Source organism: Meles meles, chromosome 18 (assembly GCF_922984935.1).
Source record: "Meles meles chromosome 18, mMelMel3.1 paternal haplotype, whole genome shotgun sequence".
Classification (NCBI taxonomy): Eukaryota; Metazoa; Chordata; class Mammalia; order Carnivora; family Mustelidae; genus Meles; species Meles meles.
In genome coordinates, this window is record NC_060083.1 from 12799849 (window position 1) to 12824492 (window position 24644).

At 57.6% G+C, this 24644-nt stretch overlaps 1 protein-coding gene across 1 annotated transcript in view; it reads right to left on the bottom strand.

Moving 5' to 3' along the window:
- Positions 1-2328: 2328 nt before the first annotated feature.
- The window catches only part of LOC123929990 (receptor-type tyrosine-protein phosphatase N2-like), a 68057-nt gene continuing 45741 nt past the window's right edge, over positions 2329-24644 (bottom strand). The window contains exons 10-13 of the mRNA XM_045986226.1: positions 24353-24406; positions 22083-22147; positions 8553-8626; positions 2329-2400 (exon numbers count right to left, since the gene is read on the bottom strand). Coding sequence (XP_045842182.1) covers positions 2329-2400; positions 8553-8626; positions 22083-22147; positions 24353-24406 — 265 coding nt within the window. The remainder of the gene's footprint in view (positions 2401-8552; positions 8627-22082; positions 22148-24352; positions 24407-24644) is intronic.

The window sequence follows — 24644 nt, forward strand, 5'->3', positions numbered from 1 at the left end:
ATAGGCTCAGCGCGTCTCTGCCTGTGCACGGTCACGGGGAGCCGGCTCTGGCCACCCTCCAGCACAGTGCCTCCCGGGGCCATCTATGTGGGGTCAGAGCCGGGGCTCAGAACCGGCCCCCAGCCCTCATGCGGCTTGGTGTCCACACTCGCCAACGCGGATGGCGGGTTCCTTCTTGTCCTTTCCTCAGAGCTGGCATGGACCACATGTTTCCAGCATATCTTGTCCTGTGTTCCTGTATCCACGGTGGGAGGGGACCTTTCCTTGGGGATAACCAAGACTCTGGGGCCGGCCAGGGGTGCATTCGGACGTTGGCTTATCACGAGAGGCCTCCCTTGTGTGACGAGCTCAGTGTGTGCGGGACCAGTGACCACAGTGTCAGTGACTCACGGCAGTGGCGGCACAGTCCCCTGAAGCCCGGGCAGGGTTTGACCGTGAGGCCGACTCTGCACGGGGCGTCTGAGAGACAGATGTGACTGGTGTCCACCCAGTGAGACCGGGCAGGCTGATCTCCCAAGAAGTGCACGCCAGTGTGTGGGGGGACACTGAGGCCCTCAAGCCGATGGGACCTAATTCCATGACAGCTGACTCCACACACCGCCTGCTCTGCTGCGGTCCCCGAGGCGTTGCAGGACCAGTCACAGCGCCCCACCCTGTGCGGCCCGTCCCTTGTCAGGTGAGACTCCTGAGTGAGCGTGTGTCCTCTCGGAGTGGCCACTTGGATGTGCAGAGATGGGCCATTTGCCAGGAGGGGGTGGGACCCTGAGGCCCAGGAAGGAAGGGTCACCGGCCACTACCCCTGAGCTCACAGCATGCAGATGGGCACGGGAAGGGGGTGTGGGGACACTGCACGGAGCACGGCCCTGGATGGTCACAGAAATCCTGCGACCTGTCTCTGGGATGCTCTAGCCTTGGCACACGGCTGACCCTGCTAGTCAGACCTCTTGGAAAGGCTCCCACCTGCTCCCCGACCTCTAGGAGCAAAGGATGGGCAGGAAAGTTGTTCTGTCCTCCCCAAATAAAGACCATTCGAATGTGAAATCCAAAGTTTAATCTGACACAACTAAATATATTCATATATCTCACACTGGAGGATTTTTCGAAACATCAGAAGTTAGAAATTACAAGTAGCTATTGCTTCCTATATTCAGATACATTTGTTTTTATTCATTATTTTGATTCCAAATAGGGAGAGACAACTCTGGCAAAAAATCGTGGATCTATGAGAGCAGATGGCATGAGAGTGTCTCTTAAAGACGCAGACAGTGTTCTGGCCTCTTCCTCCCCAGCACAGGCCACGGACGCTGCTGGGTCCTGGGAGGAAGACTCTGTTCAGGGCGGGAAGGATTTGTGGGGTCAGCAGGCAAGGAAGGCAACCCAGAGTCTCCCCACACCAAGTCCTATCACAAAAGCTACAGCCTGTCTGTCTGCCTTCCTAGAAGCCGTCATTCCAGCGACATGAGTTCCTCTAGTGGCGGGGGGGGGGGGGGGGGCGGCAAATTCAAATCCCCTCGACAATCAAGTCACACCAGTGTCTGACCCAGGTGACCCGGGGGAGGCCCAGAAAATGCTGCCATTTCCACTCTTCTCCCTGCTGTGGGGATCTCACACCCAGTAAAGCCAGAAACGCCTGTCACCCTGCATCTCCTTCTGTGAACGGGGAGCCCAGAGGCTGCTCTCGACACCGGCAGGGCCCAGGTCATCTCCCAAGAGGTTAGCACAAGTGCCTGCGGGGGCCAGTGGGCTCGCCAGGGACCCCAGAGCTCGTTACCTGCCAGGCTGGCTCCCCCAGTTCTGGTCATCCCCAAGGAAAGAGTGGATTAGCAGGAGCGGCTTTGGCAATATGCAAATCCGGACTTTAAAGTTAAAAATGTGGCTCTAGACTGGTGGGAGATGTGAGGCCTTCCCTGGGGCGGCTGGCCTGGGGCTTGTGTGCCCAGAGACCCTGCCCTTCTTTGGGAGGTGGAGGGCGGAGATGGGCTGTCAACAGTGCCCTCTCCCCGCCCAGCTGGCCCATCCCTCCAAGCTACAGTCCACAAGCCAGCTCTCTCGGTGGCGACATGCGGAGTGCGCCCGCCTCATGGCTGCAACACCATTTGCTGGTAAGAACGTGGAAGTGTGCTTTACGGAAGTAAAAACAGATATGGTGACTGTCGCTGTGATTGGATGATCCCACAGATCTCCCCTTAGCATTATCTGGGTGAACATGAATGCACATTGTAACCAGGGACCGTGCTTGACGAGGCAGGGACACTGGAGACACACAGCTAAGCGGCATCACGATTCGCAGCAACGGTCACGGGTGTGGGCCGCTCCCAGCCTCGGTGGTCACTGCAGGAGGGCCCTGAAGATGGCGTTCACCTCCTCCGCCATGGCCATCAGTGCAAACTCAAACTGCTCCTGGAGGGACAAGAAAGGGAGGGAGAGTGGGTGGGACCATGTTCCTCTCGACTCCAGCCTTCAGCTCGGCTGTGTTGTTCTGCAGAAACAGTTCACGAAAGAAAAGAAAGGCCACTTATGTCCCTAGAAAGGAGAGGACGGATGGCTTGCACGACGAGACCCCGTTTTCATGGTGACTAGGGTTTCTCGCTCATCTTCTGTCATGGAGGGGCCCCCGCCTGGTCCCTTGGATTGCACAGGGACGGCAGAGTGCCCAGCCCCTGGGGCCCAGGGCAGACACAGACCCTGGCCGCTCTGAGTTCCAGACCCCACGCCAGCTGCCGCGGGACCAGCCACACGGCCTCCCCTCGGAAAGGCAGAGGGTAGTGTCATCGCGGTCATGGGCCATTGACCTAGTGTCCAGCCGCGCCCCATCCTGTCGCACCTGCCAGGAAGCCCCACCTCACCACAGCATGTCCAGTTGCAGACGTGTGTGAGCACACATGTGCTCCCAGCCACGGGCACACGCTGGAGGGGGCACGCTGTCTCACACGCAAACCTGCCAAGACCAGGAGGTGGGAGCGAGGGTGGTGTCAGGACTGTTCTCTGGAAGTGGGGGGCTCGGCAGTCGGAAGCAAAGCCCACTCTTCCACGCGGCTCCCAGGCCACCTCCCTGACCCGCCTGCCACTGCACGGGAGGCTCACAGTCATCCCAGAGTTCACAGGGATAAAGAAGTCGCACACACCATTGCTTCTGGTGAAGGAAAGCCTGGGGGATGGTTTCAGTGCGCGAGAACGCAAGGGGAAGGCAGCTGCAGATCCAGAAATCAGGTTAATACTGACTCTGAATGCCGGGCACGTGGCAGAAACAACAGAACGGTGGGATACTTCAGCGCTCACTTTGGGACCAAAGACTGTCACTGGGTGTTCTCTTCATGCTGGCACTGAAGGACTGACCCGTGTGGACCCTCATGGCGACCTTGCTAGTGGGCGCACAGCCTCCTGACGCACATTCTGGACACGACCGTCACAGGGGTGCCCGGTCGAGTGCAGCAGTGGCTTCAGGAGGCAGGCCCCGTGCGCCCGGCATCCCTCCTCACTCGAAGATCCCAGAGGAGTGGCCTCTGGCTGTCACCGGGGACAGGAAGCTGTCTGCTGTCACTTTCTCTCCCGGTAACAGCCTGTTCAGGGGGACACGCCTTCGGGAGGACCCAGTTTAGGACGTCCGAACAGTCACACCCAACCATTTCTTCCCCAATCGCCGACTTGACGATGGGGAGAGCAGGGTTTCGTGATGACTTGAAACGTGCAAAGACAAATGGAGACTCTGGGACACTCACATCCAGGATCATGTGCCTGCTACAGCTTCTGACACCCTGAAAGTCAATCCCGGGACATAACGTTGATGAGGAAGGCGGCAAGTTCACACACTGCGAAGCCTCCGTGGCTGTCAGGAGGACCCGGTCGGGCCAACACGTGCTACAGCGGCCGCGACCAAAGCAGACGGCATATGTGAGCCGGTGCCTCGACTGCCCTCATCAGACAGTCCATGTTGGCAGCAGTGTGGCACGTCTGCAGGCTTAGATCCTTACTGGGTGGTTCGGGTGGCCCCGGGAATAGGAGGGCCTGCGGGACATGGTTGGGGGTGGCACGACCCTGGGTCCCAACACGGGAGTAGCTCTGGGCACACTGGTAGCAGGAGTGGGGGGCTTCCTGGGACGAGGGACTCTTGGCAGAGGCGTGCTGTGTGCTGCGCCTCGGGGCCAGTTGGCAAGGACATGGGGCTTGTCAGCCCCTCTGCTCCTTCCTGGAGAAGCAGCCGCGAGTGGCCGTGCCGCCGTGTGCTCTGGTCTCTGGCCCCCGGTGAACACGGGTGCACACTCACATTTCAGTGGTATCACCTCTGCTGAGAGGCCTGCGTCGGCGCCTCAGAAGTCCGGGGAGCCGAGCCGACAAGCTGGGCAGACCCAGCCTGCGACGAGCTTTTGCCATGGTGACTGCAAGTACGAGTGGAGGCATTCAGGACTGCTGTGTCTGTGCGGGTGTGTGTGTGTTTGCATTTATAGTCACACTCAGATTCGTGTTTGCGATCCCTGTGGCTCACACAAAGAGCTCGGGGCACACACAACATTGCCATAGTACTGTCATCGTTACTGATTTTGAAGGGGGTCACAGTGAATGCCTGTCCCAGGGGCTGTCACCCTGCACGCAGAGCCAACGGCCCCTCCCCTCCTGGGCAGCGCTTTCCCGCGCCTCCCTCAAGGTGGGGGGGGGCGGGACGGAACGCTCTCCGTGCCCCCAGCTCAGTTATTCCTCACAGAGCCCAGCCCTGGCTCCATCCTTGCTGTCTGATGTCAGAGCAGACAAGGGATTGGGTGCATGCACGTGCACGTGTGTGTGCACGTCCGTGTGCACACGTGCATGTGAGTGTACACACGAGAGTGTATGTGCTCCTGTGTGTGCATGAGGGTGCATGTGTGCATATGGACACACTGGCATGAATGTGTGCTACATATATATGAATGCACACCGGTGTGTGCACACAGATGTGCACACGTGTGTGTTTATATGCACGCACACATGTAGTATGCACACATTCACGAGTGTACATGTGCCTGTTCATATGGTGCACACATAGGCACGCACACTTACACGTATGTGCACATGCATGGCCACATGTGTGTGCACACAGACGTGCATGTCCATAGGCATGCAGAAGGCATGCGCACGTGGGCGTCTGTGCATGGTCATACATGTGCAGCTAGGCACGTACCCAAGCACAAGTGCAAACACGTGTTCATAGGTGTGCACACGTGTGCATGTGTGTATTTACACGGTCGTGTGTGAGCACACACAGGGACGCACACATGCATGTGCATGGGGGGGATAGAGACACAGCACCTGAGGGGACCATCCCCAGGTTCTCATGGAGCAGGGTGCGGGTCGGGAGGCCGGGGGCTGTGAACTGGATTACACTTAATTCAATCGGTCCTTGTCGCTCCCGGCCCTAAGGAAGGCAGGGGACAGGCTTGTGGAGCAGATCACAGACTGGGCAAAACCCGCATGCAGAGATGCTCCGGAGAGGGACAGGCGGGAGGTGTGGGCAGCACACGTGTACCCCATGCACACCCACCTGGGGCCAAGCGACATCAGTCCTTCCTGGGGACACACGGGTCAGTCGGCTTTTCTTTTTGAAAATGAATGTCGAAGAGAAAGTATCGTTAGAGAGCATTCAGGCCTTCAGTTAAGGAGGCACCTTCACGAGATGAGGGCACGGAGGGGAGGGTCTGTCCCACAGCAGGCGTAGAAGACGAGACATTGCTCACCCCGTGACTGTGCTGTTTTCACTATGTCCGCGATTGCATCTCCCTTCCTGAAATGCGCGTCCTAGCATGCTCCTGACAAATGTGCGGTGAGGGGCTTGGGTGGCCTCTCCTTTGGCTCAGGTGGCCTCCATCAGCTCGGGTCTCACGGGCTGTGACCCCGCTGCACAGGACGTGCCCTCGGCTGACGCCAGCTCCGTGGCCAGTTCCTGCCCCCGGAGACGTGCAGCCCGTGTCTGGGCCTCGTTGGACTGAGTGTTTGCTTCCAGGTGGAGAAGCGGCTCTCGGGTTTTTTGAACGTGAAGATGGAGTTGTGCGGTCAAGGCTGTGCGCTGGGGCCGGGGCCGTCTCCAGTCCTGGTGGCGAGGCGCCTGCCGGCCCCTGTTCCGTGTCTTCGGCTCCCGTGGCAAAGTCCGACCACACGCGTTTGCGTGAACTGTCCACAGGCGACCTTCTCTTCGCTTCGACAGAAGAGTATTCACATTATACGACACTGTTTTTCTCACAGGAATTTCCCTTTTGTTCAATTGACCGTGAGGGAAACTCCGTCTCGTGGAGTAGGGCTGGGCAAAGCCGCCGTGAATTAAGGCAGACGGGGGTCTGGATGTGCTTCTTTCTTCACGCCTGGAGATTCCAAGAATTGCATTCACGGACACACTTCGCGACAACTCTTGAACGCCGACCTGAAGGAAGAGGGTCCAGTCCTGCCGGGAAGCTATGTGACGCCAATTCTCTGCTGCCTGCTTCATCTCCCTTTCCCACAAGGCCTGGGGGCCACCCCCTGGGCCTCAGGACCTCATGCCATGAGGTCCGTTCTGGCAAACAGGACGCAGACAAGAGGGCCGATGGGTTTTGGGGTGTGTTAGGCATTGTCCCCACAGTTTCTCCCAGATCCACTCTGGAGTCTGCGTTTTGGGTGTCCTTGAACCGTCTGGGGTGGAGGAAGCCTGCCTGGGCGGGTACCCAGGTGCAGAGAGTAAAGCGGGTCTCAAACTGATGATTTCCTGCAGATTATCTGTGCGGCATCGAGATTCAGGGGAGAGAGAATCCATTTCTCATTCCTAGTTATTAAGTGTCCTTGCTCACCAGGTCCCGGTTCTCAGCAACCCCCTGCCCCCCACCCAGCCTCCTCCGTGGCTGCTGGTGGCCTGGTGGGGCCAGACCATCCAGGACAGTGCACTGACCCTGCCGAGCTGGCCCTTAGGAGGCCACCGCCAAGTGGCAAGGGCAGGCTAGTGGGACAGACATTCCCTGGGCACAAAACCTGCAGGTTACTTGTCACTGCTGACATTGTGATAGAGCACAACAACAAAGACACATGAAAAACACCAAAGCTCTCCCCCAGGACACTGCTCACACCAAGGAGAGTAGCCTGGTGGACAGCCCCTGAGTTGAGTGACCGAAGCTCACTTCCTTTTGAGATGGTCCTGCCTGAGGGGTACAGCCGGAATCCATCACAGGGACGGCAGACAGACTCAGTCACACCTGCCAGTTCCCTTTGGAGGACCTTTCCAGGCCACCCAGCTGTCCCACTAGGGGAGATGTGGGAGGTGGGATGACGGAGTACAACTTGGGGGGGGTCCTGCTCCAGGGAAAGGTTGCTAGGGTCATGGGTGAGCTGGGACCCAGAGCTGCACCCGAGTAAAAGGCTCAGACCGGCGCCGTTTCCTGGCCACGGTCACCTGGAGTTGCATAACGTGCTAGCAGTGGGACCCTAGTGAGGGCACAGGAGAACGATCTGGATTGTTTCTGCAAGTGTTCTGCAGGTCTGGAATAATTTCAAAATTTCAAATTAAAGAAAAGCCCCAGGAAAACAAAGTGTGTCATGATGGATGAAATCCTTTCATTCGAATCAACTGTGATCATTAGGACAGCCCGCGGGCGGCCACCAGTGGGACACAGTGAAGGGCAGGGTGCTCGGGGCAGACCCACTTCACACGAGGGCTTTTTATGACTGTGGTCCTTGTGGGCATAAGGAAGTCCTTCTGCAAGGGCATCCTTCAGTGCCTATGGACTTCCATGCAGGTGCTGGCGGCATTGGGGTCGGGACCACCTTAAGAAGGGCAACATTCTGTATTTCATGACGTTGGGACCTTTATGGAACTGATGTGCGGGAGTGTCTGTGCCCCTTGGACCCCGATAACTCTGAACGCTAAAGGAACATCATATTGAGCCCATTTCTAGCTCTGCTTAACCCAACGCCAACCAGGCAGCTTGTGCTCACTCTTGTTGCAAGTGTCGCCGTTTCAGTAGGCAAATCAAGGCATTGTGAGGTGTCAAGGGGCCTGCGTCTAGCCCGGGGCCTCTCGATGACCATGCAGCAGAGCTGTGGTTCTGAGGGCCAAAACAGGGGAGTCTGGCAGGATGTTTGGTGAATCTAGAACATTCCCCTGCAAGGGTGCTGGGGTTATCACCGACCTCTTTTTGTTTAGAGAATAAGAGAGAGCAGGCAACAGGATGGGCGGAGCGAGAGGGAGAATCCTGAGCAAACCCCCCACTGAGCATGGACTCTGAGGTCATGACCTGAGTGGAAATTAGGGGTCAGATGCTCAACTGCCTGGGCCTCCCAGGCGTCCCTGTCACGGAGCTCTTATAAAAATGTGATGCTCTCCCCGTCCCTGAATCTGGTGAGGGAGGGCTCCAAAGCCTGGAGATCCTACCGAGTCTTTATGTTGAAATGCAGGTGGTCGCCGGAACCTCGGGCCAGCCTCTGGGGAGGGGCCTCTGAAGCCCGCCTGGGACCTGTATGGGCGACGCTCGGTCCTCTTCTCCTCTCTCTTGGCTTGGAAACACGTGCAGAAAGACAACTTCCTCCCCCCACTCCCGTCCCCGAGGACTGGCCAGCAGTACCTTCGTCTGGACCATGCCTGGTCTCTGGTCCCTCAAGTGCTCTAGGGTTGCAGCGATGTTGATCTCCTTGGTGCCTGCAACGACACACACAGGTCAGCTCAGACTTGGCGCCGGCGCTCGCTGTCCCTCACCCACACCAGGCTCCCTTCCGGCTTGGCCCTGTTACACTCGCTGCTCACAGGTCTGGAGGGCAGCCGCCCTGGCCGCATTCATCTGGAAGGATGTGGTGCGCTGGTTTCTGCGGGTTCCTGCAGGAACGCGGGGCTGGGACTTGGCTGTCAGACGCGTGCTAGGTCCTTACCACAGTCATCGCTGTCAGAGACAACAACCTGATGCCTCATGTGTATGTGTGGCATTAACAGAATGTTTCAGCAATTTCAATTGTGTAGGTTTTTAAAAAATTTTCACGTAATGAGAAATTAGACTAATAAATCCTTTCTGTCTTATATCGAAAGGTAGAGCTCCTGGTGAGTGTCTCAGACAGTAACAAAGGGTGGAGATGCCCTTGTGTGTGTCCGCGGCAGAGTTTTGCTGAGAGACCCCCTCACCCCCCGCAACAGGCAACGTCGGGCTCACGGCAGGTGACCCCGGCTTCACAGAAATACCATTCGGGTTTGAAACTTTGACCTTGTCATTAATTCAAAGTGAGTTCTTGTTTCTCTGTCTTAGTAGACAAGGAATGGCGCTGGGTCCCAAGCCCAAAAACCTTCTCACAGTTGAAGGCACTGGGACACATCCGCCAACATGAAGATGAAAATGTGGGAACTGGGAGGGCGTAGTCGCCTCTGAGGTGGAAGGACCCTTGTGCCACACATGAGGTGCCGTGTTCCGAGCGTCACCTCAGCTCGTCACAAGAGCACAGGGGAGTGGGAGCTGCCACCCCACCCCACGGAGGAGACCGAGGCTTGTCCCGGTAGAACAGCCTGTCCCTGGTCACACAGCCCATGGCCGCGGTCATCATCAGTCCGCACCAGGCAGAGGGGTGAGAGGCCCCTACGGGCCCCTCTCTGTCTCCACAACCTACGTGAGCACGTCGCTCCTCTCGGGCACAGAACCAGGACCACGAACTTGCATGTTTCGATGGTAATTTTTCAAGTTCTGGGGCTTATTTGGCTGGAACCGAGCAGCCTGTGATGTTTCCTGAGCACAGTGGGTTGAGCCGGGCAGAGAGGAGGTGAGGTGGGCACTGTGGCCGCTGCCCTCGTGCCCCCCCTCCCCGCCGGTCCTTGAGCAGACACAATGGGGGACGGCGCTCAGCATGCCGAGGCCTGCAGCCAAAGTGCTGGCCTTACGGGAACTAGGTTGGCAGTCCTTTCAGACACGGGATACTGTGCTAGCAGGAACGGGGACACCCCGAGTTTCCCCGAGCGCTACCTCAGGGCCTTCATAGCAAGGAGAAGAAATCCCCCTATTGGAACAGCCAGATGGTCCCCCAGGGTGCTCAGCAGCTAGGGTCTGCTGAGAATCTCATCCAAGGAAAAGACAGGGGTCGAGTTCTGGACGTGCGTCTCCTCGGGTGTGACGAGGCCACAATCAATGGGATTTGTTTTAAGGGAACCCACAATCCTCTGTTCTGTCCCGTGGATCTGTGTGTCTGTTTTTGTGCTGGTACCAGATTGGCTTGACGATCCCAGCTTTGAACAGAGCTCGAAGTCCGGGATTGTGATGCTGCCAGCTTTGGTTTTCTTTTTCTTTTCTTCTTTTTTAAAAAATATTTTATTTACTTATTTGACACAGAGAGAGAGAGAGAGCACAAGCAGGGGGAGGGGCAGAGGGAGACACAGGCTTCCCGCTGAGCAGGGAGCTTGACACGGGGCTCGATCCCAGAACCTGAGCCCAAGGCAGACGCTTAACTGACTGAGCCCCCAGGTGCCCCTGGTTTTCTTTTTCAAGGTCGCTTTGGGTGTTTGTAGTCTGTTGTGGTTCTGTATACATTTAAGGATTTGTCTAGTCCTGTGAACGATACTGGTGGTGTTTTGATAGGGATTACATGAAATGTGTAGATGCTTTGGGTAGTGTAGACATTTGAACAATGTTTGTCAAAAACAGATGAACAGAGGGGAAGGGCGGAAGAGAGGAAGAGAAGGAACGGGACCGGAAGAGACTCCTGAAGACAGAGATCACACTGGGGCCTGGGGATGGGCTGCACGGGTGCGGGCTGTAAGGAGGCCCTTGCGGGGATGAGCACTGGGTGTGTAAGTGATGAACCACTGAATTCTACTCCAGAAACCAACACTGTATGTTCACGAAACTTTAAGTAAGAAAAATAAAGTTCAATGGATCAGAAACAGTAAGTAGAAGTAAAGGGAACTGCCGAGTCTGAGAATCTGAAACAAACAGGAGTTTGCCCACTATGAAATGGGGAGATGGAGAAGATAGGAGCCCAGCAGTCGGGGAGGGAGGCCACGGCGTGTGGTGCCTCCCATGGCGGCCACGGCCTGAGGATCCACTGCCTCATCTTCCCAGGGTAGGCCGGGCCCTCAGGGCCCTCGTGCGAGTTATCGGGATAAGTGTACAGAAACAGACTTCTTTAAGACACTGACTTTAGGGGGCCAAAGGCTCCACGCACAGGGAGCGAGGGGCAGACGGAGTTGTTCCACCCACGTGCAACACTGTTCTCCAGTGGGCAGGGGTGGCCGCAAAGGTGCCTGCAGGACTGCTCCCCATGCCTGCCACCCAGTGCCAGGAGCTTGTGTTGCTGCCCTGCCCCAGTCTAAGCGGGCATGGAGCACCAAGGATCCGACACAGAGCGACACAATGCGGCCACGATTCACAGTCCTGACAGTGCTAGACGCTCGCAGCTTCCGGAGAATTAACCTGCTCGGTTCCGGCCATGCTGGCTGCCAGCCGGGCCCATGGCGATTTCATCCCACGACCTCAAGGCCTGGATTTGGGAGAATCAGGTGTGGGGCAGAGGCTGGTGCAACAGAGAGGAGTCCCAATCCTTCTGAAATGAAATCCACGGCTTCACGTGGGATTCGGACTTAGGGAGAACCCTCTCTTTCTAAGGCCGTTCAGGGCACGCACTTTGAGTCCTTGAAGCTGCTTAAAACTTCTTCCAGGGCTCTTTATTCCGAGGGGCTGCTCTGTATGCTGGGACCATACAGAGGCCGTCCCTGCTGGAGGCCACAGCCGGGGCTGGGGACACATGCACCCTCCCTCCTGGGTGGCAGTGTGCAGGTCAAGGGATGATGGCCGCTGTCCCAAGCCGGCAGCTTGGATAAAACCCTATGAGGAACCTCTCTTGTTTTATCACTTGATGATGCCCCTCTGGACCACTGTCTGTGGGGAGAGGGAGGGGCAGGAGGGGAAGGCCAATCGGGTGGTTCCTAGATAAGGTGTTTAAGCCACCAGCAGAGCCAGCAAGAATCCTGCTTCACCTGGAGCCAGTCGGACACTTGAGGAGGTCAAACCAACACTGAAAAACATCCAGAACAAAATTTAGGGAACTGATCGGTTTAAAAGTCAAGTCCATTGTGGGATGCGGGTGGCTAATGTCCGCTTGCTTGTCAGAATTGTGACAATAAGTTCTTTGCAGGGACACCTGGGTGGCTCAGTCAGTTAATTGCCTTTGGCTTGGGGAGCAATCCTGGGGTCCTGGGATGCAGTCCCACGTGGGGCTCTTTGCTCCGTGGGGAGCCTGCTTCTCTCTCTGCACCTCCCCTGCCCATGCTCGCTTTCTCTCTCTCTCTCTCTCAATTAAATAAAAGTCTTAAAAAAGAGAAGTTACTTGCAGTGAGTGCAGAGAGAGAAGTTCACAGAACTCAGTCCGTGGTCTGTCGTGCATGCTGGGGTCACATGGGAAGGGCGGTGGGAGAAGGTGCTGCCTGGCACTCAGCGCCCGTGAGTGCAGGGGGCCTCACAGAGCAGGACGCAGAACCCGCATTTGTAAAGCAGACCCATTGGGTCGGGAGGGCGGGGCGGGTGTGTGCATCCCTCCTTGCTCTATGAAGGGATTTATTTAAATCCCCCCGATTCCAGGAAGCTCCCTTCAGTGCATTTAAAGTGGAATTCCCTCTTTAAAAATCCCGTCTTGCTGACAACATGAGAAACTGGAGGCGGATGGATGGACCTACTGCGTGCGGTGCTCAAATGGGAGAGCCTGTAAGTCCTCAAAGAAGCAGAACATGCGGAAAGATGCCCCTGGGAAGACCCGATGGGCGCGAGATACGGGGGAGCTTCCCGGCCTCCCCGCCTGAGAAGCATCGCTATTCCAACAGCAGATCTCTCAGGGCCTGCCCAGCTCAAGGGGTGCCCCCTGGGCTCGGCTGCCCCTGCCCACCCCGAGGTCTTCCCCACAGCCCCCTGGGGTCGGCTAGTGCACACGGGGACCCACCCAGGGCGGCGCTCCGATCACTCTCAGTCTCTCCTTAAATTTCAAGAACATTGGTTTCCAAGTTTACGCACCCATTAAATACATTTTTAAGCCTGGAGAGGTTTTTAGGCCCTAGATAAAAAGTATTAATCATGAAACAATGAACACCTCGAGAGCACTAGTATGATTAAAGCATTAAAACTTTTTTTGGAGCTGGGGCGTCTGGTTGGTTCAGTCGGTCAAGCATCTGCTTTCAGCTCAGGCCATGATCCCAGGGTCCTCGGATCAAGCCCCACATCGGGCTTCTTACTCAGCTGGGAGCCTGCGTCTCCTGCTCCTGCTTTCCCTGCTTGTGTCCCCCCTCTCGCTGTCTCTGTCATATAAATAGAATCTTAAAAAAAGATAAAAACAACTTTTTTTTTACATTGAACGGATGTTCTCGAAATTTAAGAAAACCAAGGTCTTGATGGGGTTGGCTTCGAGCTCTCCTGGCGTTTGTTCCTGGCCGCCGACTCGTGTGAACAGTCCTCCCACCTTGGCCAGCAGGCCTCCCGGCAGGTGCGCACCCACACACGACCTCTGTGCTGATGCCCGACACACAAACCAGTTTCATCGGTTTCTACCCACAAGGTGTGCAAACAGCAGGACTCCCGTGCGCTCTTTTCTTCAAGGTAGAAAGACAAGGTGTGTCCAGTGTGCAAGAGGGAAAGCCTTCGGTTTGCACAAGCCAGTGGTCTGGCTTCTGCTGTTAGGAGGCGCCGAATGCGGGCAGTGCTCTGGCCGAGGAGCGCCGTACCCAACACATCCGGCCCCAGCTCCGCCTCGGACAAGACCCGGTGGCTTGGGCGCTGTCCTGGAGGTGTGCCCACTGCACACACACGCCTGGCACAGGCTCACGCACACGCTCCGCTGTCCAGAGCCTTCGGGCTGTACTTGCAGCAGCCGGAGGGTTTCTGCTGGCCTCGGAGATGAGCTGTAATCTTTTGTCTCTGGATCAAAGGGGACAAATTTGCATCCTCCTCCCTTGAAAATCAAGGGTACCAGGACCTAAACCCAAAATACTTTCCATGTTTTTTTATAAAAGACAAGTTTGGAATCATTTTTCAGGAGAAACTATGATGCTTCCAAGTTTGTATGCAAGCCGTGAAGTCAGACAGAAGCAGGCCGTGCCGGTGGGCGCACTCACAGCGAACTGCAGGATGTGGGGCTGCTGGGGGTGCCGGCCGCCGGTCCTCCAGCCGGGGTGTCTGCACACCACGGGGCACCCATGGTTGTGAGCATATGGGCCCGGCGCCCAGGTGTAAGTGAGCCCGCTGGCCGTTGGGTGTGAAAAGGGACGGATGAGGGGAGACGCCCAGCACTTGGGGAGCAAGCCACCATGCACAGGTGTGGCTGCCTCTCCCACCACCGGAGCAGCAGGTGCGGTGCGCTCAGGGGGTGAAGGAGATGCAGAGGCTGCGGGGGTTGCGGAAGCCTGCAGGTGTGGTCAAGCCTCCTGTCCATGAGGGTCCACGCAGCCCAGAGAAGGGTCCGAGTCATGAACGCGCACACGTGTGTCCTGGAGCGCATCCTGGCTGCAGGAAAGGGGCCTACAGGACCACTGCCAAGTCCCCGGGAACACCGGGGGCTCCTGGTAGGAGAGTCTGCAGCTTGAAGCAGCTTTACCCAAATGTCTGGGCGGTGGGGATGCAGAAGCCAGCCGGGCCAGGCTGCACGGGCTGCTCTTGGTCAGAGAAACGAGTCCTTCAGCGTGACTGACCCTCCAACCTCTGGTCACCAAAGTGGCACCGTGGGCTCCGCTGGCCCCTCCTCCCTCAGTCCTCCCTCTGCTTCTGACTCAGGAAGCGGAGTCTGAGGCCTGGCTGGGGACTGTGCAGAGCACCACCGTGACTCCAGGCTCTGTCGGTGCCGCCGGTGAAGCACTGGGCCCCTCCTCTGTGGACTCCTCCTGGCCTCGTGGAAAGGAGGAGCAGATGCCCGAGGAGGCGTCGGGAGGGAGCCCAGAGGTCGGGAGGACAGCGTGGGACATTAACATGTAGCTCCATGTGTTCTGTCCTGCGGAAGTCCAGGTGACTTCAGGGGCCCTTATGAAAGAGTCACTAATTCAGGGGACAGAGACACATCCCCTATACTACTGCCCCGGCCAGACGGCCCCTTTCTCGCTCAGGCCTCAGAATCCTACTTGGTACAGCCTGTGAACTGTCACTGCCAAGAGACCAGGATGTCTGTGTGTGGGGACTTCTGCTATCAGGAACGGATGGGGGGGTGGTCTCAGCAGGAGCAGGGACTTGCCCTCGCTGTGCGGGGAGGAAATGAGCACGAGGTGGGAACTGCAGCAGAGGAGGCCTGGGCAGGCCTCCGGGGTCTCGAGGGAGAGGGTCGTGGTGGCAGATGGAGTGGCCTCAGCGGCCCAGCAGTGGGCAGAGCTCTGCTGGAGAGTGCTGTCAGCAAAGCCGCTGGGCATGTGTGGCAGGGCCCAGTGATCAGGCCTGCCTGGGGGTGGCAGGACCGATGGTGACGCTGCTCACGGGGAAGGGGACGAGTGGATGGACAGGCTGGCAGCCCAGGGTCCAGCAGGAGGAAGCAAATTCATAGGAGGGACGGCCCAAACACCAGCCAAGTCAGGCGGGTTGACCCAGGTTTTGTGCTGTGTCAGCTGGGCTGGGTGTCTGTGGGTCGCCCACGGACTCATCAGACAGGGAGGAGCGGCGTGGGCGACCCCAGCAGGCCGTGTGAGCATCCAGATCTGACCCAGGAGGTATGGGAGGGAGGACTGTTGCTCTGTGACGGCCTCACGGGGACCTGCGTCCCCCCACTGGCTGTTCTGAGCACCCAGAGCCGACACCCTGACTGCGCTGCTCATCGCGGTGGCTCACTCCACGGGATGGGGACTGTTTAGGAGGTGAACTTGGGATCGTGGTTCACAAAATTACCCAAATACGTGGTGTTCATGCTGTGTCCGTGGGGTAAGCGGCCCATCATGTCGTTCTCTCTGGTAAGCGGCACCCGTGGTGTGGCCCGGCCAGGGTCCTGGCCCACAGATGCGGCTCCGGGCCGCTTCCCTGAGTCAAGGCCGCAGCCGGCCACTGGCGCACGTGGCTCCCATCGCTCCCAGTGCTCCCAGCACCGCTGCCCCGTCTGACCCCGCTGCCTGGCCCTGCCGCAAGCCACCGGGCAGCTCGTCGTGGGAATGCAGATCCAGTCGGGTGGGGGATGGTGCCTGCACACCCCACCTGCTGCACTCAAACGGCTCCCAGTGCCCTGACACGTTGTCACCTGGGACCGCACGATGCTGGGGAGGAGGCGTCTGGCTTGGAGGCCATGCTGAAGCCAGACTCCCTGTGGAATCCGCTTTCCGCTGGTTCTTCAGGTTTTTTACACTCCGCCACACACAAGGTGATGCTGCGCCTCGACACGCACCGTCCTCCCGGCCCGTCCTCCCGGCCCGTCTTGTCTGTGGCAGAGCTGGCCGCGTGCCCAGCCATGGGTGTCCCCACGGCGAGGGCGGGCTCAGGCCTCCCGCACACTCCTCCCCTCGAACCAACAGTCCCACCAGCCTCTGCCTGCCCTGTCGCTTCTGCAGTGGCTTCAGGCCGACCCAGGTCAGTGGGGCTGCCACTCCAGCCTGGAAACAACTCCTCTCAGCTCCCTTGCTTGCCCCATCTCTCTGGGGCCCGTGCCGGGTGTCCTGCTGCTGTCTGTCCTCTCTTCCTTCTGGGCTCTGTCACATGCAGAAAGACCTGGGCTCTGCATCCACCCGGCCAGTGGGAGGCCACCTGGCAGGTCGCCAGACCTCTGAGATCTGCTGCCTCAGTCTACAACGGGGTGTCCGAGTGAATGAGCTTCAGGCCCCCTTCTGTCCGAGGTTGATGGTCCAGAGCTCTGCCCCAGGTGGGGAGTGAGGCACCCCAGGGCCCTGCGTCCCGAGTAAGGGGACTCACGGCACGCTCCACCCCTATAAGACGCGACTCCATCTGTTCTTCTCCATGGAGGATAAACTCAGGGAAGGTGACCTTGTTGTCTGGCCTCGTTCACTGTGCCTCCCCCGACACCGTGCCTGGCAAGGTGTTCTGTAAACACCAGGTTGAAGTGACACTCCTATGGCTTCGCCCCAAGAAGGACATTGTGGTACAGTGACAGTGGCCACGAGGCCCAGGAGGACCCATGAGAGAAGAGAGGAGCTGGGGAGCCGTGGGGCAGTACGTGGGAGGCCCCGAGCCCTGAGGTCAGAGAGGCCGTGGGCCCGAGGGGCATGGTGGAGGAACAGGAGGGCTCCACAGGCCCCCGAGACTTACTCTTTCAGATGTCATCGAACGCCATGTAGAGAACAGACGGGGTCGGGACCGAGCAGGGACATCTGTCCAGAGGCCGCCGCAGTGGGGCTGGAAGGAACGGGTGCCCACCATCAGTGCTGTTCCCTAGAGCTGCATGGCCCTGTGGGACTCCCCGTGACGAAAGAGGTGCTCCATGTCCCCACCATGGCAGTCAGGAGTCACGGGTGTCCTGGGCCGTGAAGTGTGGCCAGGGTGACGGAGGCACAGGTTTTCACATTTTAACCCACTTGCGTCGGCACGTGTGGCTGATGGCTACGTGGGGAATGGCGCGTCTGAGGAGGAGCAACAGGTTGAAAGGTTCAAGCAGCCATAAAACTTTGTTTATTATACCGGACAATTCACTGCGGACTTTAAAAATGGGGTGGTCTGTTTGTTGCCTTGGAAGAGGCAATGGTATAGCATTATCAAGGACACGGGCTGTGAAGTCACATCCCAGCAAGGTCACTGATGGCTGTGTGATCCTGGGCGAGTTAGGCCTGAATGTCTTTACCTGAGAAATGGTAATAAACATGTTACCATCTGCTGAGCCCTTGTAGGACATCACTTGAAATGTAAGTACATAAGAAATGAAGTTGGGGAGAGGTTTAAAAAAACCTCTGTGTATTTTCCACATTGATTATGTATTACTTTGGGAAACATAGTTGTAATCAGCTAAAGAAATGAAAATTGCATGTGTCCATACACAAAGTATTAAAATGATGCCCACTAAAGGGTTAAAAATCATCCCATCTGCAGATAAAGGCAAAGAGGTGGGAAAACTTGCCCTTTTCGCTTTATATGTTTTTCTAACATTTTGACAGACATGTATATGTTACTGCTTTTATTTATTCTCGTTTTTTGGTTTTATTGAGTTTTAGATTTTACTTCTAGTGTAGTAAACATACAGTGTTACATTAGTTTCAAAAGTACAATATGTAGGCAAAATCTTCATGACATTGGTTTTGGCAAAAGATCATCCGGGTAGGACACTAAAGGCAACACCAGGAAGAACAGACAAATGGGGCATCATAATAAATAAATAAATAAATAAATAAATAAATAAATAAATAAATAAAAATGCTTTTGTGCACCAAGGACGCCATTTGAGAGAAGGAAAATATTTTCTCCCACAGAATTTCCCTCTTCTGTGGGAGGAAATATTTGCAAATCACGTATCTGATAAGGGATTGATATTCACAATATATAAAGAACCTCCTAACTCAATGACAACAAAATCGAACAGCCCAATTAAAAACTGGGCAAAGGGCTTGATGAGACAGTTCTCCAAAGAAAATACCCAAAGAGCCAACAAACATGTAAAGATGTCACACTCATTAGGAAAATGCAAATCAAAACCACGAGACCACTTTGCACACTTAGTATGGCGACTCCCCAAACCACACACAATAGCAGATTTCAGAGAAGACGAGGTGAGACGAGAGCCCTCGCGTGCTCTCTGTGGGAGGGTGAGCTGGCGCGACCTCGGACGTCAGCCCTGGCATGGGCAGTGTCCGACCCCTTTCCCCGGGGTCTGCACCCAGAAGAGGGGGAGCCAGAGCTTGCAGATGAGTTTGCAGGCCCATGTTCATGGCCACATGATGCACAGGGGCTGCAGGCTGGATGTGCCCCGAGTGTCTGTCCATCGGGGGTGATGGTCAACGAAGGGTGGTCTGTGCACACTACCGATTGCGATCCCGCCGCCTGCGCCACAGGTGAGCCCGGGGGACACCAAGTGAGCGAATCCCATCACAGGAGGACACATGCCACATGGTCCCAGGCAAGAGGCCCACGGCTCGGTGAGATTTAGGGACAGCGAGCAGGATGGAGAGGACACATTCCTTCCTACAGGTGGCTGTCACCTGAGGGGCACTGTGTGACAGAAAACAGGAAGCAGGCCAGGCCGCTGACACAGAAGGAGGGGCCGGACCCCATGGGCACAGAGACCCACGCACGTCCCCACGGCGTGGTCACTTCCGTGGCCCGTCTGCACCCCCGTAGGCCTGCAGGGCACATGATGTGCATGTGCAGTGCGGTCCCCGGGCCCTTGACCCTCGGCAGAATACGAAAGGGGTTTCTGGACATGGGCCGCCAGTGCGGAGGCCAGGAGGCCGTGCTGCGCCCCCGGGGCAGCCCAGTGGGGCGGGGCGGGCAGGTGTCCCTGGTGGCCCCCTGCGAGTGACGTCGCCATCCAGCAGCCAATGCCTCGGGGTAACCCTCCACCCCTCTGCCTGGCCAAAGAAATGGACACACATTCAAAAGGCACAACTTGGGGAAACACGTTGGTGGCAAGCGCGTCCCAGCCCCCTGAGCCGCATGCACTCTGGAAATGCGTCCCGACCAGGCTAGTGCTGATGACGAGTGACAAGCGCGCTCCGGGCCGCAGAGGAACATGCGGAGGATCGCACCGAGGAACACCCAGAGGCTTCAACCGCAGGGCAGAGAGCTTTGCTTTCTGCTGCCCCGTCGTCTGCCTGCTACTGAGCCGGCGGTGGAGAAAGAGCCAGAAGGATGCCTCGCGCTTTCTCCGAGGCCCTGGATAGGACACGGGCCCTAATCCCCAGGAGCCCGAGTCCGTGGGCGCGGGTGTGTGTGCTCCGTGTGGGCCTGGGGCACCGGAGGCCGCGGAGGGGGGGTGCGTCACAAGGGCTTTCTTTGGTCCTCATGCAATTCATTCCTTCTAAGAAAAGGAAATGGGAAGACAGGTTTCGTGTCCAGCCTCGGGGCCGTTGATCATCTGATGACCGTGGGGTCTGCTGCTTGGCCTGCAGCTTCCCAGGCTAGACAAAGGCAGGCTGGGCCACACCGCCCGGCCAGCTGCGAGCCCAGAACAAAACCACAGGCGGCCGCACAGTGTGGCGGCCTGGGAAAGACCTACCTTGGCCTGCGAGGGGCTGCCCTGCCCTTTGATCTCTCCTGAGACCCAGTCCTGGGCCCCAGGTCAGAGGATTTCACTGCGCACTCCCCCCCCCACCCCGCAGAAGGAGCAGGTGAAGAACAGAACAGCCAGACAGTGGCCCCCCTTGACTGGCTCCTTCCACGCTGCTGCTGGGCTGCACTGTTGATGGCTCCCGCGCCAGAGGGGGAGCTGCGGGCCCTGCAGCGGCAGAGGCCCTCGGGGGTGGGTCCATGCCCCTCAGAGGCCCTTGGACAGGCCAAGCTTGGACAATGAAGTCTGCCCTGCCCCGGGCGGGCTTCAGGGGCCGCAACATTCTTCAGCCGCTGCTCCGGTGAAGCCGGCCTGCGCCTCTGAATATCTAGGACACCCCCATGCCCCACGGCTGAGAGATCGGGGACGTCTGTCCACTCTCTGTGGGTGAGCCGGGCTCCTGTCAGACGCCAACGGGCCCCCTGTTTCCCTTGTCGCCTTGATTCACCCACATGGCGTCATGTCAAACAGCAACAACTATGTGCAGCCTTCAGAAGGAATCCTGGTCCAGCCTCAGGGAAATACCACAGGTGAGACAGGCAGAGAAGGAGGGAGGTGTGAGGGAAGAAAGATAACTCTCAAGTCTTGAGAGCTCTGAGCTCCCAGTACTTGCAGATTTGCAAATGAAAAGATGTCCTCTGAAGCCAGAGTGCCCTCCAGGTCAGGAAGCTTTTAACTAAAGAAGTTAGGGCTGTGTTAGGACCCAAACCCAAAATAGGTCATTAAAACCAGCACCAGACTGTTTGTTTGCTTTGGCTCTTGTGTTTGCACGTTGCCTGCACTCTGCTCATTTGTATGCTTAAAATAAGATTTGATGGTGCAAAGCCCATTTCCTGCTCTCCGCGGTGGCTGGCCCGGGGGACTGCTGATAGAGAGGGGTAGGGTGCCCAGCCCAGATCTGCTGCTGACCCTCTGGTCACTGGTAATGTGCGTCCATCACTCAGGTGTGCTGGTCCTTACGTGTAGAACAGGAATCATGACCACATCCTTGGTCTGGTGGTGTGGTCCGCTTTTCTCCTCCTTTTTCACCAGAAGAGAGTGGGGTAAGGAAAGTGCTTAGTTTGGGCTCGCCGGCATCTGCGGGAACACACACTGAAAATCATCTCTGTAATCAGCACCTGCTCCTGCTTCTGGACACACGATGAAGGACGGCTGTCCCGGAAGGCTGGGATAACATGCAAGTGTGTGCCCGTGTGTGTACAGACCAAGAGAATGTTCTGTTCTCGGGTGAGAGGGATGGCGGGATCCCCGCCTTGGCGGGCCCTCCTTCCAGGTCCCATGGGCCGCAGACGGGCATGATGGGAAGAGCAGTGTTTCCTGAGTTGCAGTGGGAACTCACCAGGACTCTCCAAGAGCTGGGTCCCATGTGTATCCTTCCCCAAAAGTGACTGTGGGGTGTGCTCCCTGGTCTCTGAAGAGATGTCCCCCAGCTTCGGTCTGGAGAGCGTGTCCCAGTGACCAGAGCAGCTCAGCGTCCACACATCTGGGGGGCCCAGGGGGCAGGGGCCGAAGCTCTGCCCCTGCCGAGCCGCTGGCGGCCACGTGGGCCCCCAGTGCCAGACCCGAGCCTCCTCCTCCTGGGGTCAGGTGCAGCAGGGGTGAAGTGTGCGGACCAGAGTGCGAGGGGCCGCAGAGGGGAAGACCATGGCACCCTGCTCACCCAGCTGTGGCAACAGGGAGGCTTGCACAGAGGGCGCGGAGGACACTGGGGCTGCTCAGGTGGCTGAGCCCGCGGCTGGCTCGGCCTCTGCAGGGGGGCTCCCCGGGCCCCAGGCAGCGACTGCTTATCCCCACCCTGCACTGGGCTGAGTACTGCCCTGGCCACAGGCACCAGCCCGAGAAACACCCTGCTCACGCGGACGGCTTTCATGTGACCCAGGAAAGGGACCAAGGCCAAGGAGAAGAGTCCCCCCAGGTTGCCATGGCAACGCGGTCCTGGCTCAGCTGCCACAAAGCAGCAGCCCTGCCCGCCTCACCCTTGGCCATCTTGTTGAGAACCATGTCGATCAGGACGTAGGTGCTGCTCCTGCCTGCGCTGTTGCTGCCAACGGAAGGGGAGACGTGAGAACACCGCCGGCCATGGGACCCCCATGTCCAGCAAAGCCAGGGACAGTGTATTTCCCTCCGCGTTTGAGTGAGGCTCACGAGGGGAGAGGGAGACTTGATTTGGAGAGAAAGACGAAGAAAGTGGGATGAGGAAGAGTAACAGGATGGGAGGGGGAGAAGGAAGGGGAAGAGGAAGGGGAGGAGGGGTAGAGGGCAGAGAAGTGGAGGAGAGAGAGAATGGGAGGAGAAAGGGAAGAGGGGGGAGGAGAGGAAAGAGAAAGAGGAGGGTTGGGGTGGAGGAGGAAAGGGAAAAGGACAGGGGAGGGGAAGAGGAAGAAGGGGAGGAGGAGGAGAAAGAGGAGGGAGAGGGAGGAGGAAGGGAATGAGGGGGAGGAGGAAGGGGTGAAGGAGGGGGAAGGGGATGAGGGAAGCTGAAGGGAGGGGGAAGAGGAGGAGGAAGGGGAGAAAGGGGAGGAAGGCCTGCGGGGAGCTGATCAGCGGCAGAGGGATTAGCTGTGTGTTTGTACAGATTTGATCCTGTCTCCCCTTTTCCTCCCTCTCTGGCCAAAGACATGGTCGGTTTCGTCAGAATAAACAACACATGAGTCTGGCTGGGTCCGTGCTGAGGGTGTCTGCACTGGCGGTGAGCAATGTCACCCCAGCTGTGACTGCAGCGTCCCTGGGAGAGGGCAGCAGCCCTCAGAGGGCAGGGAGGGCCCTTTCTGGGGAAGGCAGCTGCTTTGTGAGGCGTGAGAGCGTGTCTCCCCTCACCAAGAGGCCATGAGTTCCCACTCCCAAAGCAGCTGCTAGATGGGGACTGTCACATGCATACTCCTAGCTGAGGTGGTCGTACCCACTTCAGGATCAGGAATTATGTGACCACGGTCCCGGGAGAGCTGGCAGGGCCTTGGGTGGCCTTTGTGGGAAAGTCTCACAGGCTCTGGCTTTACCAGACCCTCAGACCCATGGCTGGAAAAGCTGCGGGGACCCGCAGGGTCTGTGCATGTGGGGAGCTCGCTCACCGCCCCGTCCGTGCTGCTCCCCAGGTGACACCTAGCTGTCCTGGTTTGGATGGGCCTCCTTCCCAAGGCTGCTCGGACACCCGCACACACTGGCCACTGCTGCGGCCGCGGGGCACCTGTGCCTCCAGCCTCTTCTCTCTGCTCTCCGAGGGCCCCAGACCACGGCTGGCTCAGGTCCTCATCACAGACCCCAGGGATGCACATGGACACACGCAGGGACATGCCACGTGCACTGGCACAGACACACTCACACACCAAACACACACACATGCACCTGACACACACACACAGAGGCATGAACCCACGCACACACACGGCACACACACACACACACTCAGACACGTACCCAACACACACACACATGCACACACACACGGAGGCAGGCACCCGACAGACACAGAGATGCACACAACAGGCACACTCATACACAGACACACATCTCACAGGGACATGCACACACCTGACAAACACACTCACAGGCACACACCTGACAGACACACACCCGACAGGCACACTGACACACGCACACACACGTACACTTCCCCACCGCACGGACAGACTGGGTGTCTGATCCTTGGAGAGCTCCTTTCTATCCCAGCAGAAGGGAACGTGCTGTAAGACACTTCCACAAATCGGAGCACGGTTCTCTACCCCAAGGAGGTGGGTGTGAGGCCCTGACGAGAGGGCACCGTGACATGGCCTTCTGGTGGGAACTCTGCTTGTCTGTGTGGGTCCAACGGGCTTGAGGAGCCCCCGGGTTTTACTCCATGGCCAGACTCGCATCCTAAGCTGGGTGAGGCCAACCCTGTGCTAATTCCCGACTCTGCCCCTGCTCCCGACGGGCCCCAAGCACGTCCCAGCCTCTCGGTTCCAAACCTCAGCTAAGTGAGCTGGCGGCGGAGACAAGGCCACGGATGGAAAACACCATCCCATGGTGTTTGTGTGCGGGCAGCGTGCGGGCCTGAGAACAAATGGGTGTGAGGACATGCGTGTGTGGTGGCGGCCCAGGCGGGTGGACCAGCCCAGCGGGGCACAAGCAGCCGTCTACAGCCTGGTCTCCTTCAGCAGGGCCATTAGCTGTGCGTGTGAGGCAGCAAGAAAGCTCAACATGGGAATGTAACTGTGACTCCTTCTCAGGTAGCGAGCAAGGGGCAATTCGCGTGAGGAGTGGTACTTGCCTGCAGTGAACAATTATTGGACAAGAACGGCCCCTGTAGCTCTTGTTTACTTTTCTGAAATAAAAAGGGACAGAAATCATGGTTATGCACTATGACTCCTGTCTTCGGTTTTGCAGAAAAAGTCCTAAGCCCACACCAACAACTGCGTCTGTGACATCGTTTTGCAACCGTAGCCTCTTTTAACAAAGAGAATCAAAATTACACACACATTTTCAAAGATTTATTTTTCTGTTCAATATCAAGGGATTAAACAGAGCTTTAAAAGCAGTTCTTACATTTCCACACTTCCCCT